This window comes from Fringilla coelebs (genome assembly GCF_963513975.1).
Source record: "Fringilla coelebs genome assembly, chromosome: 12".
Taxonomy (NCBI): Eukaryota; Metazoa; Chordata; class Aves; order Passeriformes; family Fringillidae; genus Fringilla; species Fringilla coelebs.
Genome location: NC_140038.1, coordinates 3,960,826 through 3,976,000, shown reverse-complemented (window position 1 = coordinate 3,976,000; position 15,175 = coordinate 3,960,826). Strand labels below are relative to the sequence as shown.

The following is a 15,175-nucleotide window of genomic DNA, read 5'->3' as shown; positions in this document are numbered from 1 at the left end:
AAGACAGGGAGTTGGGAAGCCAAATTATGGAGCTGGGATGAGCCAAGGGATGGGGCTGGAACAGACCAAGTGATGGGGTTGGGATGAGCCAAATTACAGAGCTGGGATGAGCCAGCTTATGGGGCTGGGATGAGCCCAGTGATGGAGCTGGGATGAGCCAAGATAGGGAGTTGAGAAGCCAGATTATGGAGCTGGGATGAGCCAAGTGGTGGGGCTGGGATGAGCCAAGATATGGGGCTGGCATGAACCACGTGATGGAGCTGGGATGAGCCAAATTACAGAGCTGGGATGAGCCAAGGGATGGGACTGGGATGAGCCCAGTGATGGAGCTGGGATGAGCCAAGATAGGGAGTTGGGAAGCCAAATTATGGAGCTGGGTTGAGCCAAGGGATGGAGCTGGGATGAGCCAAATTACAGAGCTGGGATGAGCCAGGTTATGGGGTTGGGATGAGCCCAGTGATGGAGCTGGGATGAGCCAAGACAGGGAGTTGAGAAGCCAGATTATGGAGCTGGGATGAGCCCAATGATGGGGCTGGGATGAGCCAAATTACAGAGCTGGGATGGACCAAGGGATGGGGCTGGGATGAGCCAAGAGACAGGGTTGAGATGAGCCAAATTATGAAGCTGGGGTGAGCCCGGTGATGGGGCTGGGATGAGCCAAGGGATGGATCTGGGATGAGCCAAGGGATGGGGCTGAGATGAGCCAAGGGATGGGGCTGAGATGAGCCACGTTATGGTGTTGGGAAGCCAAATTGTGGGGCTGGGATGAAACAAGTGATGAGGCTGGGATGAGCCAGGTTATGGAGTTGAGATGAGCCAAATTACAGAACTGGGATGAGCCAAGGGATGGGGCTGGGATGAGCCAAGTTATGGAGTTGGGATGAGCCAAATTATGGAGTTGGGAAGCCAAGATATGGGGCTGGGATGAGCCAAGGGATGGAGTTGGGATGAGCCAAGGGATGGGGTTGAGATGAGCTAAATTATGGAGCTGGGACAAGCCCGGTGATGGGGCTGGGATGAACCAAGTTATGGAGTTGGGATGAGCCAAATGATGGAGCTGGGATGAATCAAGTTATGGAGTTGGGATGAGCCAAGTGATGGAGCTGGGATGAGCCCAGTGATGGGGCTGGGATGAGCCAGGTTATGGGGCTGGGATGAGCCAGGTTATGGGGCTGGGGTGAGCCAAGAGACAGGGTTGAGATGAGCCAAATTATGGAGCTGGGGTGAGCCCAGTGATGGGGCTGGGGTGAGCAAAGTTATGGAGTTGGGAAGTCAAGTGATAGGGCTGGGATGAGCCAAGATATGGAGTTGAGATGAGCCAAGGGATGGGGCTGGGAAGCCAAGTTATGGAGCTGGGATGTGCAAAGTTATGGGGCTGGGGTGAGCCAAGAGACAGGGTTGAGATGAGCAAAATTATGGAGCTGGGGTGAGCCCAGGGATGGGGCTGGGATGAGCCAAGTTATGGAGTTGGGAATCCAAGTGATGGGGCTGGGATGAGCCCAGTGATGGGGCTGGGATGAGCCAAATTACAGAACTGGGAAGAGCCAGGTGATGGGGCTGGGATTAGCCCAGTGATGGGGCTGGGATGAGCCAGGTTGTGGGGCTGGGATGAGCCAAATTACAGAACTGGGGTGAGCCAAGGGATGGAGTTGGGATGAGCCCAGTGATGGAGCTGGGATGAGCCCAGTGATGGGGCTGGGATGAGCCCAGTGATGGAGCTGGGATGAGCCCAGTGATGGAGCTGGGGTTCTGCTGAGAGGCAGGAGAAGTTATTTTCTGAGGAAACTGGGAGAGGAGGATCTTCCTGTGTCTGGGGGCAGGAGCCTTGCAAGTACAGTAAAACGAGTTTACCATCAAAAGGCAACAAGTCTTGTGCCGTGGCCCCGGCTCTGACCTTTCCCTCTGGAATTCTGCCCCCTGGCCCCGGGCTCATTAATCCTGGCGCTGCCAGATGACAGTAATCCATCACAGCCCTGACAGCCCTGCCCGGCTGGGCTCTGCCCTTCAGCCTTTCCTGTGGCAGCGCTGCGACTTTGCCAATAAAACCCTTCCTTTATCACCCTCCCCGGGCCGGCCGCGGGGAGGAGGGGACACCGAGTCCCTCTGGAAAACTCCGGGAATTCACCGGGACTCGCCCTCTGCAGGGCAGTGCCGGGGGAGCACGTGGGAACTGGGATTACTGCAGGGAAAATGGAATTATTGCAGGGGAAAATGGAATTATTGCAGGGGAAATGGAATTATTGCAGGGGAAGATGGAATTATTCGAGCTCCCAGGAGCGGTTCCGTCCCTGTGAAGTTTCTTAGCTGCACAAATAAATTTTATTTTGCATGGGAAAACCAAACCTGGTTTTTGCAATAATTCCTCAGCACCCCCAGCACAGCTTTGCTTTAAACAGAACCAAAGTGCCCCAAAATTTCATTTATAAATTCAGCTAAACAGGGATTTATACAGAAACTCGCATTTAGCAACACACAGAATATAAATTTATCCAGTGATCAAAACCTTTTTCACCCCAAAATAAAATTCCTTTGTGCAGCTGAGAAATTTTACAGCAGGGACAGAACTGCTCCCAGGAGCTGCTGAAATTTTCCCCCAGGAAAACTTCTTCCCCTCAGCTTTGCTTTAAACAGGACCAAAGTGCCCCAAAATTTCATTTATAAATTCAGCTAAACAGGGATTTATACAGAAACACACATTTATAAACTCAACTAAAGAGGGCTTTATTCTGGGAGGGGAAGCAACCTCGAGGTTTTCTCTCAGTGGATGAATTTATATTCTGTGTGTAAACACATTTAGCTGAGTGTTTCTGTATAAATCCCTGTTTAGCTGAATTTATAAATGAAATTTTGGGATTTTTGCTCCTGTTTGAAGCACAGCTGAGGGAGGGAAGGTGCTCAGGGGGTGCTGAAATTATTGCAGCTCCTGGGACAGTTCTGTCCCTGCTGTAAAGATTCTCAGCTTCACAAAGAAATTTTATTTTGGAGAGGAAACCAAACTCGAGGTTTTATCTCAGTGGATAAATTCATATTCTGTGTGTGATAGAGTTTATAAATGTGTGTTTCCATCTAAATCTCAATTTAGCTGGGTTTATAAATGAATTTCTGGGATTTTTGGTCCTGTTTGAAGTACAGCAGAGGGAGGGAAGGTGCTCAGGGGGTGCTGAGGTGATGGAATTATTGCAGCTCCTTTATATAAAATAACTCTGGAGAAGGGTAGAAGTGTTTTTTGGGGAAAGGCTGGGTATTAAAGACCAGATATTTGTTAATATTTTCTGAGTGGCTGAGAGCTTCCTCCACAGCCCTTCCCTTTCACTCTCCATCTGGATGAAATCCCCTGCTGGACAAATCAATGCCATTCCTTTAATTGGATTGGGAAAAATGGGGTGAGAGGGGCTGCATCCCCCCCCAGCCCAGCAAAGGCTGTGCTGCTGTGGCTGAAGAATGAAAAAAAGGGAATTTTGGGCTGTCCAGGAGGCTGTGGAAGGAAATATTTCCCTGTTTTCCCTGTGGGTGTGACTCAGTGACAGCTGGAGGAGGTAACCTGATCACACCCCGATTCCCAGGGCTGCTCTCACCCCCAGACAAAATGGATATTGAGGAAAAAACAGAGGAAATTGGGGATTTTTGGGGGGGAGTTTGGAGGGTTTGGAATCCCCTCTGTGCTCTCTGTGGCCCTGAAATGTGGGGATATTGACAAAATGGATATTGAGGAAAAAACAGAGGAAATTGAGGGTTTTGGGGGGGAGTTTGGAGGGTTTGGAATCCCCTCTGTGCTCCCTGTGGCCCTGAAATGTGGGGATATTGACAAAATGGATATTGAGGAAAAAACAGAGGAAATTGAGGATTTTGGGGGGGAGTTTGGAGGGTTTGGAATCCCCTCTGTGCTCCCTGTGGCCCTGAAATGTGGGGATATTGACAAAATGGATATTGAGGAAAAAACAGAGGAAATTGAGGGTTTTGGGGGGGAGTTTGGAGGGTTTGGAATCCCCTCTGTGCTCCCTGTGGCCCCTGAAATGTGGGGAGGGGTTGTGGGATCTGCTCCTTGGACAGGGGAACAGGCTGGGATTGATATAAATTGAAAAACACTTTGGATCTGTGGGGTTTCAGCCCTTTGGAGCTGCTGCAAAATTGGGCTGTTTTATCCAGCATCTCGTTAACCTGTGGGAATTGCCTCGTGGGATTCCCAAAGAAAAGAGAGGGGGGGAAAAAGAAAAATCCCCCTTGGATGTCTGACAAGGACATCTGCAGGGCTCCTTTCATGGCACGGAATAAAGTCATTTATTGGGCCATAAAGGGGGGGTGAGGGCTGCCAGCAGTGGCACCAGCCTCCCCTGGGGACTGGGGACTCCACAATTGTCCCCTCCCAGCCTTCCTGCCAGGCTGGGGCTGCCCATTGTGGGGACAGGATGGGCTGGGCGGCCCTTTGATCCAGGACTGAGCTCCCCAGGGCAAATAAAAGCTCGGCCACTTGAGCTTTTTATTATTCCTTCTTCCTCTCCCTGCCTCAATCTCCTCGGTCTGGGCGTTGGCACTTCCAGGAGCTGCCGAAGGGGGAGGTTAAAAATCAGATTTTCTTCCATGTTGACCCAAAATTCACAGTTCCAAGTGGGAAGGATGGAGCAGGACCTGGATTTGGGATGCTCAGAGCTGCTGTGGCCTCCTCAGGGAATTGTTTGGGAGGCTGGAAGCCCTGTGGAGGAGCAGGATTTATTTACCTCTCCATCTGGTATTTGCAGGGGTCCCCAGGATGAAGTGAAGAGATGAGTCTGGCTCCATGTTCTCAGAGGGCTGATTTATTATTTTATGATATATTATATTAAAGAATGCTATACTGAAACTATACTAAAGAGAAAGGATATAGACAGAAGGTTTAACAAGAATGATAATGAAAATCTCATGGCTGACTCCTCAGTCTGACCCAGCTGGCTGTGATTGGTCATTAATTAAAAACAATTCACATGGAGCCAATCAAATAACCACCAGTGGGTAAACGATCTCCAGAGCACATTCCAAAGAGGCAAAACAGGGAGAAGCAATCAGATAATTGTTGTTTTCATTCCTCTCTGAGGCTTCTCAGCCTCCCAGGAGAAGAAATCCTGGCAAAGGGATTTTTCAGAAGATACCACAGGGACATCTCCAGGTTGTTCCAGATGTTGGACGTGTGAGGGAGGGTGGAATTCTGTGGGGGAGAGATGTTTTGCAGTGCTGATTCCCTTGGTCCTGCTGTTTTTCCCAGGCAAACAGCACATCCTGAGGGAGTGTTTTTATCCAAGGATTTTAACCCTGAGCTCATAAAACCCGTTCAATAGTCCCAACTTCCCCTCTTTCTATTCCAGGAGCTGCAGGTTTTTATTGCCCTGCTAATTCCCTTTACCCACAGGAAAGGGTTTTCCATGGAAAGACCACGAGCCAGGCTGCAAATTCCCTGAATTTCCTGTTAGGGCAGAGAGAGCTGGATCCCCCTGAGCTGCCCTCATCCTGTCCATGCTCCTTTTTCCAGGAACTCCCATCATGGCCAGGCAGATGCTGGATCTGCTGCTCTTGGAGCAGACAGAGCTGCATCCCCTAAGCTTCCTGTGCCCTCATCCTCTCAGTGCTCCTTTTTCCAGGATCCCCATCAGGAGAATCTCCATCATGGCCAAGCAGATTCTGGATCTCTTCCTGTTAGGGCAGACAGAGCTGGATTTCCCCCTGAGCTGCCCATACCCTCATCCTCTCAGTGTTCCTTTTTCCAGGAACCCCCATCATGGCCAAGCAGAACCTGGATCTGCTCCTCTTGGGGCAGACAGAGCTGGATTTCCCCCTGAGCTGCCCATGCCCTCATCTGGTCCCTGCTCCTTTTTCCAGGAACTCCCATCACAGCCAAGCAGAACCTGGATCTCTTCCTGTTAGGGCAGAGAGAGCTGGATCCCCCCAATCTGCCCATACTCTCATCCTCTCCTGCTCCATTTTCCAGGAACTCCCATCAGCAGGATCCCCATCATGGCCAAGCAGATCCTGGATCTCTTCCTGTTAGGACAGAGAGCTGGATCCCCCTGAGCTGCCCATATCCTCAACCTCTCAGTGCTCCTTTTTCCTGGAACTCCTAGCAGCAGAATCCCCATCATGGCCATGCAGGTCTTGGATCTGCTCCTCTTGGGACAGACAGAGCTGAATCCCCCTGAGCTGCCCATGCCCTCATCTTCTCTGTGCTCCTTTTTCCAGGAGCTCCCATCGTGGCCAAGCAGATCCTGGATCTGCTCCTGTTTGGGCAGAGAGCTGGATCCCCTGAGCTTCCTGTGCCCTCATCCTCTCAGTGCTCCTTTTTCCAGGAACTCCCATCAACAGGATCCCCATCATGGCCAAGCAGATCCTGGATGTGCTCCTGTTAGGACAGAGAGCTGGATCCACCCAATCCACCCATGAGCCCGTGCCCTCATGCTGTCCCTGCTCCTTTTTGCAGGAACTCCCATCAACAGGATCCCCATCATGGCCAAGCAGATCCTGTTGGGGCAGACAGAGCTGGATCCCCCCAAGCTGCCCATGCCCTCATCCTCCCTGTGTCCCTTCCTTGTAGGAACTCCCATCAACAGGATCCCCATCATGGCCAAGCAGATCCTGTTGGGGCAGACAGAGCTGGATCCCCCCAAGCTGCCCATGCCCTCATCCTCCCTGTGTCCCTTCCTTGTAGGAACTCCCATCAACAGGATCCCCATCATGGCCAAGCAGATCCTGGATCTGCTGCTCTTGGGGCAGACAACTGGATTTCCCCCAGTCTGCCCGTGCCCTCATCCTGTCTGTGTCCCTTCTTTCCAGGATCCCCATCATGGCCAAGCAGATCCTGGATGTGCTCCTGTTAGGACAGAGAGCTGGATCCACCCAATCTGCCCGTGCCCTCATGCTGTCCCTGCTCCTTTTTGCAGGAACTCCCATCAACAGGATCCCCATCATGGCCAAGCAGATCCTGGATCTCTTCCTGTTAGGACAGAGAGCTGGATCCCCCCAAGATGCCCCTGCCCTCATCCTGTCCATGTTCCTTCTTTCCAGGAACTCCCATCATGGCCAAGCAGATCCTGTTAGGGCAGACAGAGCTGGATCCCCCCAAGATGCCTGTTCCCTCATCGTGTTCATGTTCCTTCCTTGCAGGAACTCCCATCAACAGGATCCCCATCATGGCCAAGCAGATCCTGTTGGGGCAGACAGAGCTGGATCCCCCCGCGCTGCCCGTGCCCTCATCCTGTCCGTGTCCCTTCTTTGCAGGAACTCCCATCAACAGGATCCCCATCATGGCCAAGCAGATCCTGAATCTATTCCTGTTAGGACAGAGAGCTGGATTTCCCCCTGAGCTGCCCCTGCCCTCATCGTGTCCATGTTCTTCCTTCCTTGCAGGAACTCCCATCAACAGGATCCCTATCATGGCCAAGCAGATCCTGGATCTGTACATGCTCTACAAGCTGGTGACGGAGAAGGGCGGGCTGGTGGAGATCATCAACAAGAAGATCTGGAGGGAGATCACCAAAGGCCTTAACCTGCCCACCTCCATCACCAGCGCCGCCTTCACCCTGCGCACACAGTGAGTCCGGGCAGGAGGGGGGAACTGTCATAAATGGAAATATGTACAGATTGAAATGGAAAACTAATCATATCTCTAGAAATACAGTAATATTTTGTATAAATATGTATGTATAATAAATATATAAATAATATATACATATTTTAAACATATAGATAATATATAAATAGATATATAAATAGATTTTTTATATTACATTACATTACATTATATTATATTTATTATGTATAATATAATATGGTATATTGTACTATACTATAATATAATATGGTATAATATAATATAATATAATATAATATAATGTAATGTAATGTAATGTAATGTAATGTAATATAATGTAATGTAATATAATGTAATGTAATATAATGTAATGTAATATAATGTAATGTAATATAATGTAATGTAATATTACATTACATTACATTACATTATATTTATTATGTATAATATAATATGGTATAATATGTTATACTATATTATAATATAATATTATGTTATATTATATTATATTATATTATGTATAATATGGTATAATATGATATATCATACTATATTATAATATATTTATATTTAAAATTTATATAAATAAATAATTATATAAATATATAAATACATATAAATAGATTATAAATATAAAAGTACCTATTTCTATTTATTACATAAAATAATATTTTATTTAAAAATTTTTAAATTTTATTTTATTTAAATGAAGAATATTATATTTATAAATATATTAATATTTCATATCTATTAAAAAATATATCCAGAGGGAATTCTGGATGATTTATAGCTGATATTTCAATTGTGAGGGAATTCTGGATGATTTATAGCTGATATTTCAATTGTGAGGTTATTCTGGATGGTTTATAGATAGTATTTCAGTTGTGAGGTAATTCTGGATGGTTTATAGCTGATATTCCAGTTGTGAGGGGATTCTGGCTGATCCTTTGAGGATTTTTCATGTGTGAGAGAATTCTGGATGGTTTATAGCTGATATTCCAGTTGTGAGGGGATTCTGGATGGTTTATAGAGGATATTTCATTTGTGAGGGGATTCTGGCTGATCCTTTGAGGATATTCCAGTTGTGAGGGAATTCTGGATGGTTTATAGCTGATATTTCAATTATGAGGTAATTCTGGATGGTTTATAGATAGTATTCCAGTTGTGAGGGGATTCTGGATGGTTTATAGATGATATTCTACTTGTGAGGGGGTTCCGCCTGCCTCTCCCCCCTTTTGCGATCAGCAATATCTCATGGCGCATTTCCCTACAAACTCTCAGCCCATCCATACCAACCCACACTTCCACACCCACCATGCCCCTCAGGACGTGTCCCCCGTCCCCATGCCACCCTGTCCGTGTCCCCCTCCAGGTACATGAAGTACCTCTACGCCTACGAGTGCGAGAAGAAGTCCCTGAGCTCCCCGGCCGAGCTGCAGGCCGCCATCGACGGCAACCGGCGTGAGGGCCGGCGGCCCAGCTACAGCTCCTCGCTCTTCAGCTACTCGCCGTCGCCGCCGGGGCCGCCCTCGCTGCTGTCCCCGCCCAAGATCCGCTTCCCCGTCATCGGCGTGGCGCCCGGCAGCGCCCCCGGCAGCCCCCGCCTCTCGCCGGCCCTCAGGAAAGGTCAGCCGGGAGCGGGCGGTGGGCTGAGGGCATGGCGCCCGGAGGAGGGACAGCCTCAGGGAGTGTGGCCGGGATGAGGGAACCCTTCAGGGAGTGTCCCCTGGCTGAGGGACCGTCCTGCCAATGTCCCCTGGCTGAGGGACACCCTCAGGGAGTGTGGCCTGGAGGAGGGACCCCCTCAGGGAGTGTGCCACGGAGGAGGGACCCCCCTCAGGGAGTGTCCCCTGGCTGAGGGACCCCCTCAGGGAGTGTCCCCTGGATGAGGGACACCCTCAGGGAGTGTCCCCCAGCTGAGTGACCCCTCCTGGCAGTGTCCCCTGCCTGAGTGACCCCTCCTGGAAGTGTCCCCCTGCTGAGTGACCCCTCCTGCCAATGTCCCCCGGCTGAGTAACCCCTCCTGGCAGTGTCCCCTGCCTGAGTGACCCCTCCTGGCAGTGTCCCCCGGCTGAGTGACCCCTCCTGGCAGTGTCCCCCGGCTGAGTGACCCCTCCTGGCAGTGTCCCCTTGGTGAGTGACCCCTCCTGGCAGTGTCCCCCGGCTGAGTGACCTCTCCTGGCAGTGTCCCCCGGCTCAGTGACCCCTCCTGGCAATATCCCCTTGGTGAGTGACCCCTCTGGCAGTGTCCTCTGGCTGAGTGACCCCTTCAGGCAATGTCCCCCGGCTGAGTGACCCCTCCTGGCAATGTCCCCTGGCTGAGTGACCCCTCCTGGCAGTGTCCCCTGGCTGAGTGACCCCTCCTGGCAATGTCCCCTGGCCGAGTGACCCCTTCAGGCAATGTCCCCTGGCTGAGTGACCCCTCAGGCAGTGTCCTCTGGCTGAGTGACCCCTCCTGACCGTGTCCATTCCACACTGCATGGCCTGGCACTATGGGAGCAGGGTGCTGGCAGTGTCCCCTTGGTGAGTGACCCCTCCTGGCAGTGTCCCCTTGGTGAGTGACCCCTCCTGGCAGTGTCCCCTTGGTGAGTGACCCCTCCTGGCAGTGTCCCCCAGCTGAGTGCCCCCTCAGGCAGTGTCCCCCGTCTGAGTGTCCCTGTGTGCCCAGGTGACGGCGTGCCCCTGACGGTGTCCATGCCGAGCCGCGTGGCCGTGCCGGTGGCGCTGGGTGGCCAGCAGGCCGCGGTGGCGGCCAGGACGGCCACGCTGGAGCAGCTGAGGGAGCGGCTGGAGGCGGGAGAGCCCCCGGAGAAGAAGGTGCCGCGCATGTCGGAGGAGGAGCAGCGGCTGGTGCAGCAGGCGCTGCAGCGCAACCTCTTCAGCATGGCCCGCCAGCTCCCCATGAAGATCAAAATCAACGGGAAAGGTGAGGCTGAGCTCCTCAGGGAGGGAGAGGTCCCCGCCTGGAGTGTCACACACACACGGCTGGGTCACCCCTGAGTCACCTCTGGGTCGCCTCACTTCCACCTTTGTCGTCGTGGAGGTGTTGAGGTGTTGGGTTTTCCTGCTGGGTTTATTTCCAGCTCATCCGAATCCAGCCCAGATTCAGGAGAAAAGGAGACTCAGGGGTGCTCTCATCACTCTCTAAACTCCCTGAAAGGTGCCTGTGCTCAGCTGGGGTCGGGCTCTCTCTCTGCAGGCAGCACTGACAGAACCAGAGCACACAGTCTCACCTGCACCAAGGGAAATTTAGGTTGGGTATCAGGAAAGAGTGATAAAGTTCTGGAATGTTCTGCCCAGAGAGGAGGTGCAGTCCCCATCCCTGGGTGTGTTTAACACAGCCTGGGTGTGGCACTGGGTTCTGTTGAGGTGTTGGGGCTGGGCTGGACTCGATGATCTTGAAGGTCTCTTCCAACCCAATCACCCTGTGAATCCTGTGAGCTTTGTCACATTCCCAAAGCTTCAAGCTGGTCAAGTGTGGCACGGTTTGGAAGCAAGGGAAGAGCTGTTCTTGCTCCAGCAGTACTGATTTGAGGTGCTTGGCCACAAATATGGGTGGGAAAGGTCAAAGTGGGTTCCTCCAAAGCAGCAGCTCTTTCTTTTAGAACTTGTTTCTTTTTTAGATTGTATTACTTTTAAAAATGTGATTGTTTCTGGGCTTCTTCCCCAGCCTGGATTTAAACAATTCATCCTGATTTCTGTGATTGTCAGTGCTCCCAGTTCCTGGCAGCTCTGCATCCAACCAAATTCCACATCAAAACCACAAGAGCCAGTGATAGAGAATACAAATTTTACCCAGGAGTGTTCATTCCCTCGCCTCACTTCTGCTTTCACCCTGAACTTCCTCAGTCCAAACGCTGGGAACCATCGCAGTCCCTACAAACAGGAACAGGCTGAGGATTCAGGGAAGGGATTCCCACCTTTGTAGGGCCTCTCTCGTTTTCCATGCCCTCCTTTTCCCCACTGCACCCTAAAAACCAGGTGGAGCTTTGGGAGCTGCTCTGAGAGCTGGCTTTGATAAGCTCAGCACGGCTTGGTAACAATATTTAAGTTCAGTGTGCAGTTTTTTTAGCGGGTTTTTATTTTTTTGCCTTGCTGCCCTCCGTGGAGGGGCAATCCCAAAATCCAGGCTCAGCTGGAAGAGTTCCATGTTCAGCTGCCCGTCCTTGCCCAGGCTGGGGAAAATCCTGATTTTCATGGAGCGTTCCTGGCTCTTCCCTCCCTCCAGTGGCCGCTGGAGCCGCTGCAGTCCGAGCACAGCAAAATCCAGCTGGGAGTTAAATCCGGGCTTATCCCTGTGCTCCCAGCCCTTCCCTGGGACAGGAATGGCCCTCGGGGAGCCATTTCCCAATGCCAGCGGGCTCCCAGCCTCACCAAGGCCTTTCACCTTCTCCTGGAATGGTTTGGGTTGGAAGGGACCTCAAAGCCAGGGACAGGGACACAGCCCCGTCCAGCCTGGCCTCGGGCACTGCCGGGAACGTGGGCATTCTGTGGGGACATCCCCCCCAAAGCAGGGATAAAGGGTGCAGGGGATGGGGTCGGTGCTCTCTGACTGTGCCCCCTCCTTCCCTCCCTCCCTGGGACAAGACAAGGCCGACTCGGCGGCGCTGAACCTGTCCCCGAACGGCATCGGCAGCATCAACATGTCCGTGGAGATCAACGGCACCACCTACGCTGGTGAGAGCCCTGCTGGAACGGGACAGCGCGGGGACAGCCCAGGGACAGCCCTCCCGGGAACGGGACCGCCCAGGGACAGCCCTCCTGGGAACGGGACAGCCCAGGGACAGCCCTCCCGGGAACGGGACCGCCCAGGGACAGCCCTCCTGGGAACGGGACAGCCCAGGGACAGCCCTCCCGGGAACGGGACCGCCCAGGGACAGCCCTCCTGGGAACGGGACAGCCCTCCCGGGAATGGGACAGCCCAGGGACAGCCCTCCTGGGAACGGGACAGCCCTCTTGGGAACGGGACAGCGCAGGGACAGCCCTCCCAGGAACGGGACAGCCCAGGGACAGCTCTCCCAGCAGGAATTGTTCCCTGGAGCAGTTCCCTTCTGCCGACCTTGCCTGTGCATCCTTGGGCACATCCAAAGTGGGAAGCCTGGCTCTGCCTGACCCTAACCCAAATGGGAGCTGCTTCTCCTGGAAAGCAGAACCCATTTGGGATCTGTTTTCTTTAGGGTCAGCATCCCTGTGCAGGCTGCAGCTCCAGGCATCCCTTCCCTGCTGAGCACAGGAGCCAAACCAGCCACTCCAGCTGGGGTGGGATCCTGGGGCTGGGAAAGCCTTCCCTGTGCCCAGCCTGACCCTGTCTGTGCTGGGATAGGATCCTGGGGCTGGGAAAGCCTTCCCTGTGCCCAGCCTGACCCTGTCTGGGATGGGATGGGATCCTGGGGCTGGGAAAGCCTTCCCTGTGCCCAGCCTGACCCTGTCTGGGATGGGATGGGATGGGATGGGATGGGATCCTGGGGCTGGGAGAGCCTTCCCTGTGCCAACCCAACCCTCTCTGAGATGGGATGTGATCCTGGGGCTGGGAAAGCCTCCCCTGTGCCCAGCCTGACCCTGTCTGGGATGGGATGGGATGGAATCCTGGGGCTGGGAAAGCCTTCCCTGTGCCAGCCTGACCCTGTCTGGGATGGGATGGGATGGGATGGGATGGGATGGGATGGGATGGGATGGGATGGGATGGGATGGGATCCTGGGGCTGGGAGAGCCTTCCCTGTGCCAGCCTGACCCTGTCTGGGATGGGATGGGATGGGATGGGATCCTGGGGCTGGGAGAGCCTCCCCTTTGCCCAGCCTGACCCTCTGTGTGCTGGGATGGGATCCTGGGGCTGGGAGAGCCTTCCCTGTGCCCAGCCTGACCCTGTCTGGGATGGGATCCTGGGGCTGGGAAAGCCTTCCCTGTGCCCAGCCTGACCCTGTCTGGGATGGGATGGGATCCTGGGGCTGGGAAAGCCTCCCCTTTGCCACTACAACCCTCTCAGTGCTGGGATGGGATGGGATCCTGGGGCTGGGAGAGCCTTCCCTGTGCCCATCCTGACCCTGACTGGGATGGGATGGGATGGGATCCTGGGGCTGGAAAAGCCTTCCCTGTGCCATCCCAACCCTCTCTGAGATGGGATGTGATCCTGGGCCTGGAAAAGCCTTCCCTATGCCATCCCAACCCTCTCTGAGATTGGATGTGATCCTGGGGCTGGGAAATCCTTCCCTGAGCCCAGCCTGACCCTGTCTAGGATGGGATGGGGTCCTGGGGCTGGGAAAGCCTCCCCTGTGCCCAGCCTGACCCTGTCTGGGATGGGATGGGGTCCTGGGGCTGGGAAAGCCTCCCCTTTGCCACTACAACCCTCTCAGTGCTGGGATGGGATGGGATCCTGGGGCTGGGAAATCCTTCCCTGTGCCAGCCTGACCCTGTCTGGGATGGGATGGGAACCTGGGGCTGGGAAATCCTTCCCTTTGCCCATCCTGACCCTGACTGGGATGGGATGGGATCCTGGGGCTGGGAAAGCCTTCCCTGTGCCAACCCAACCCTCTCTGAGATGGGATGTGATCCTGGGGCTGGGAAAGCCTCCCCTGTGCCCAGCCTGACCCTGTCTGGGATGGGATGGGATCCTGGGGCTGGGAAAGCCTTCCCTTTACCAGCCTGACCCTGTCTGTGCTGGGATGGGATCCTGGTGCAGGGAAAGCCTCCCCTTTGCCATCCTGACCCTGTCTGTGCTGGGATGGGATCCTGGTGCAGGGAAAGCCTCCCCTGTGCCCACCCTGACGCTGTCTGTGCCCACAGGGGTGCTGTTTGCCCAGAAGCCCGTGGTGCAGCTCCTGGCCAGCTCGGGCACGCAGAGCTCGTGCAGCAGCAGCAGCTCCAGCAGCTCCAGCAGCAGCTCCAGCAGCTCCCACTGCTCCCCCAGCCCTACCTCATCGCGGGGCACGCCCGGCGCAGAGCCCTCCACCAGCTGGTCCCTCTGACGGGCGCTGCCCAGGAGTGCACACATACCTCACCTCAAGGAACCTGCTCTCGTGGCTGCACAGCACCTGGAGGATGATGATGATGATGATGGTGGTGGTGGTGGTGGTGGTGAAACCTTTCCATGCCAGCGAGTTTTCCTTCATCGTCTCTTTGGCCGGCCTTTTTTTGGCTTTGTTCCCCCCCACCCCTTTCCTTCCTCCCTTTTGCTCTTTGGTTCCTCCTCCTCCTCCTCCTCGCAGGGTGTGTGGTGTTCCCATGGAAGGGGGGCACACCTGGCGTTTCTCAATCAGGGATGGCTCTGGGGCCACAGCTCCTGGCCAGGACGTCACCAGGGCAGGGAAAGGGCCAGGACTGGGGCTGGGAACCCTGGTTCTGGAGCCTTGGTTCTCCTGGAGCCATGGTTCTGCAGGGAACTCTGGGTCTGGAGCCATGGTCCTCCTGGAGCCCTGGTTCTGCTGGAATGCTGGTTCTGGAGGCCTGGTTCTGCTGGAGCCCTGGTTCTGCTGGAGCCCTGGTTCTCCTGGGAGCCCTGGTCCTGCTGGAACCCTGGTTCTGGAGCCCTGGTCCTGCTGGAACCCTGGTTCTGGAGCCCTGGTCCTGCTGGAACCCTGGTCCTGCTGGAGCCCTGGTCCTGTTGGGAATCCTGGTTCTGGAACCCTG

The 15,175-nt window shown here is 53.8% G+C and overlaps 1 protein-coding gene across 1 annotated transcript in view; it reads left to right on the top strand.

The window, feature by feature from the left end:
• ARID3B (AT-rich interaction domain 3B) overlaps window positions 1-14,838 on the top strand; it is a 39,202-nt gene extending 24,364 nt beyond the window's left edge. The window contains exons 5-9 of the mRNA XM_084213848.1: window positions 7,369-7,552; window positions 8,925-9,178; window positions 10,221-10,478; window positions 12,140-12,229; window positions 14,333-14,838. Coding sequence (XP_084069974.1) covers window positions 7,369-7,552; window positions 8,925-9,178; window positions 10,221-10,478; window positions 12,140-12,229; window positions 14,333-14,514 — 968 coding nt within the window. The 3' untranslated portion in view covers window positions 14,515-14,838. The remainder of the gene's footprint in view (window positions 1-7,368; window positions 7,553-8,924; window positions 9,179-10,220; window positions 10,479-12,139; window positions 12,230-14,332) is intronic.
• Window positions 14,839-15,175: the final 337 nt, after the last annotated feature.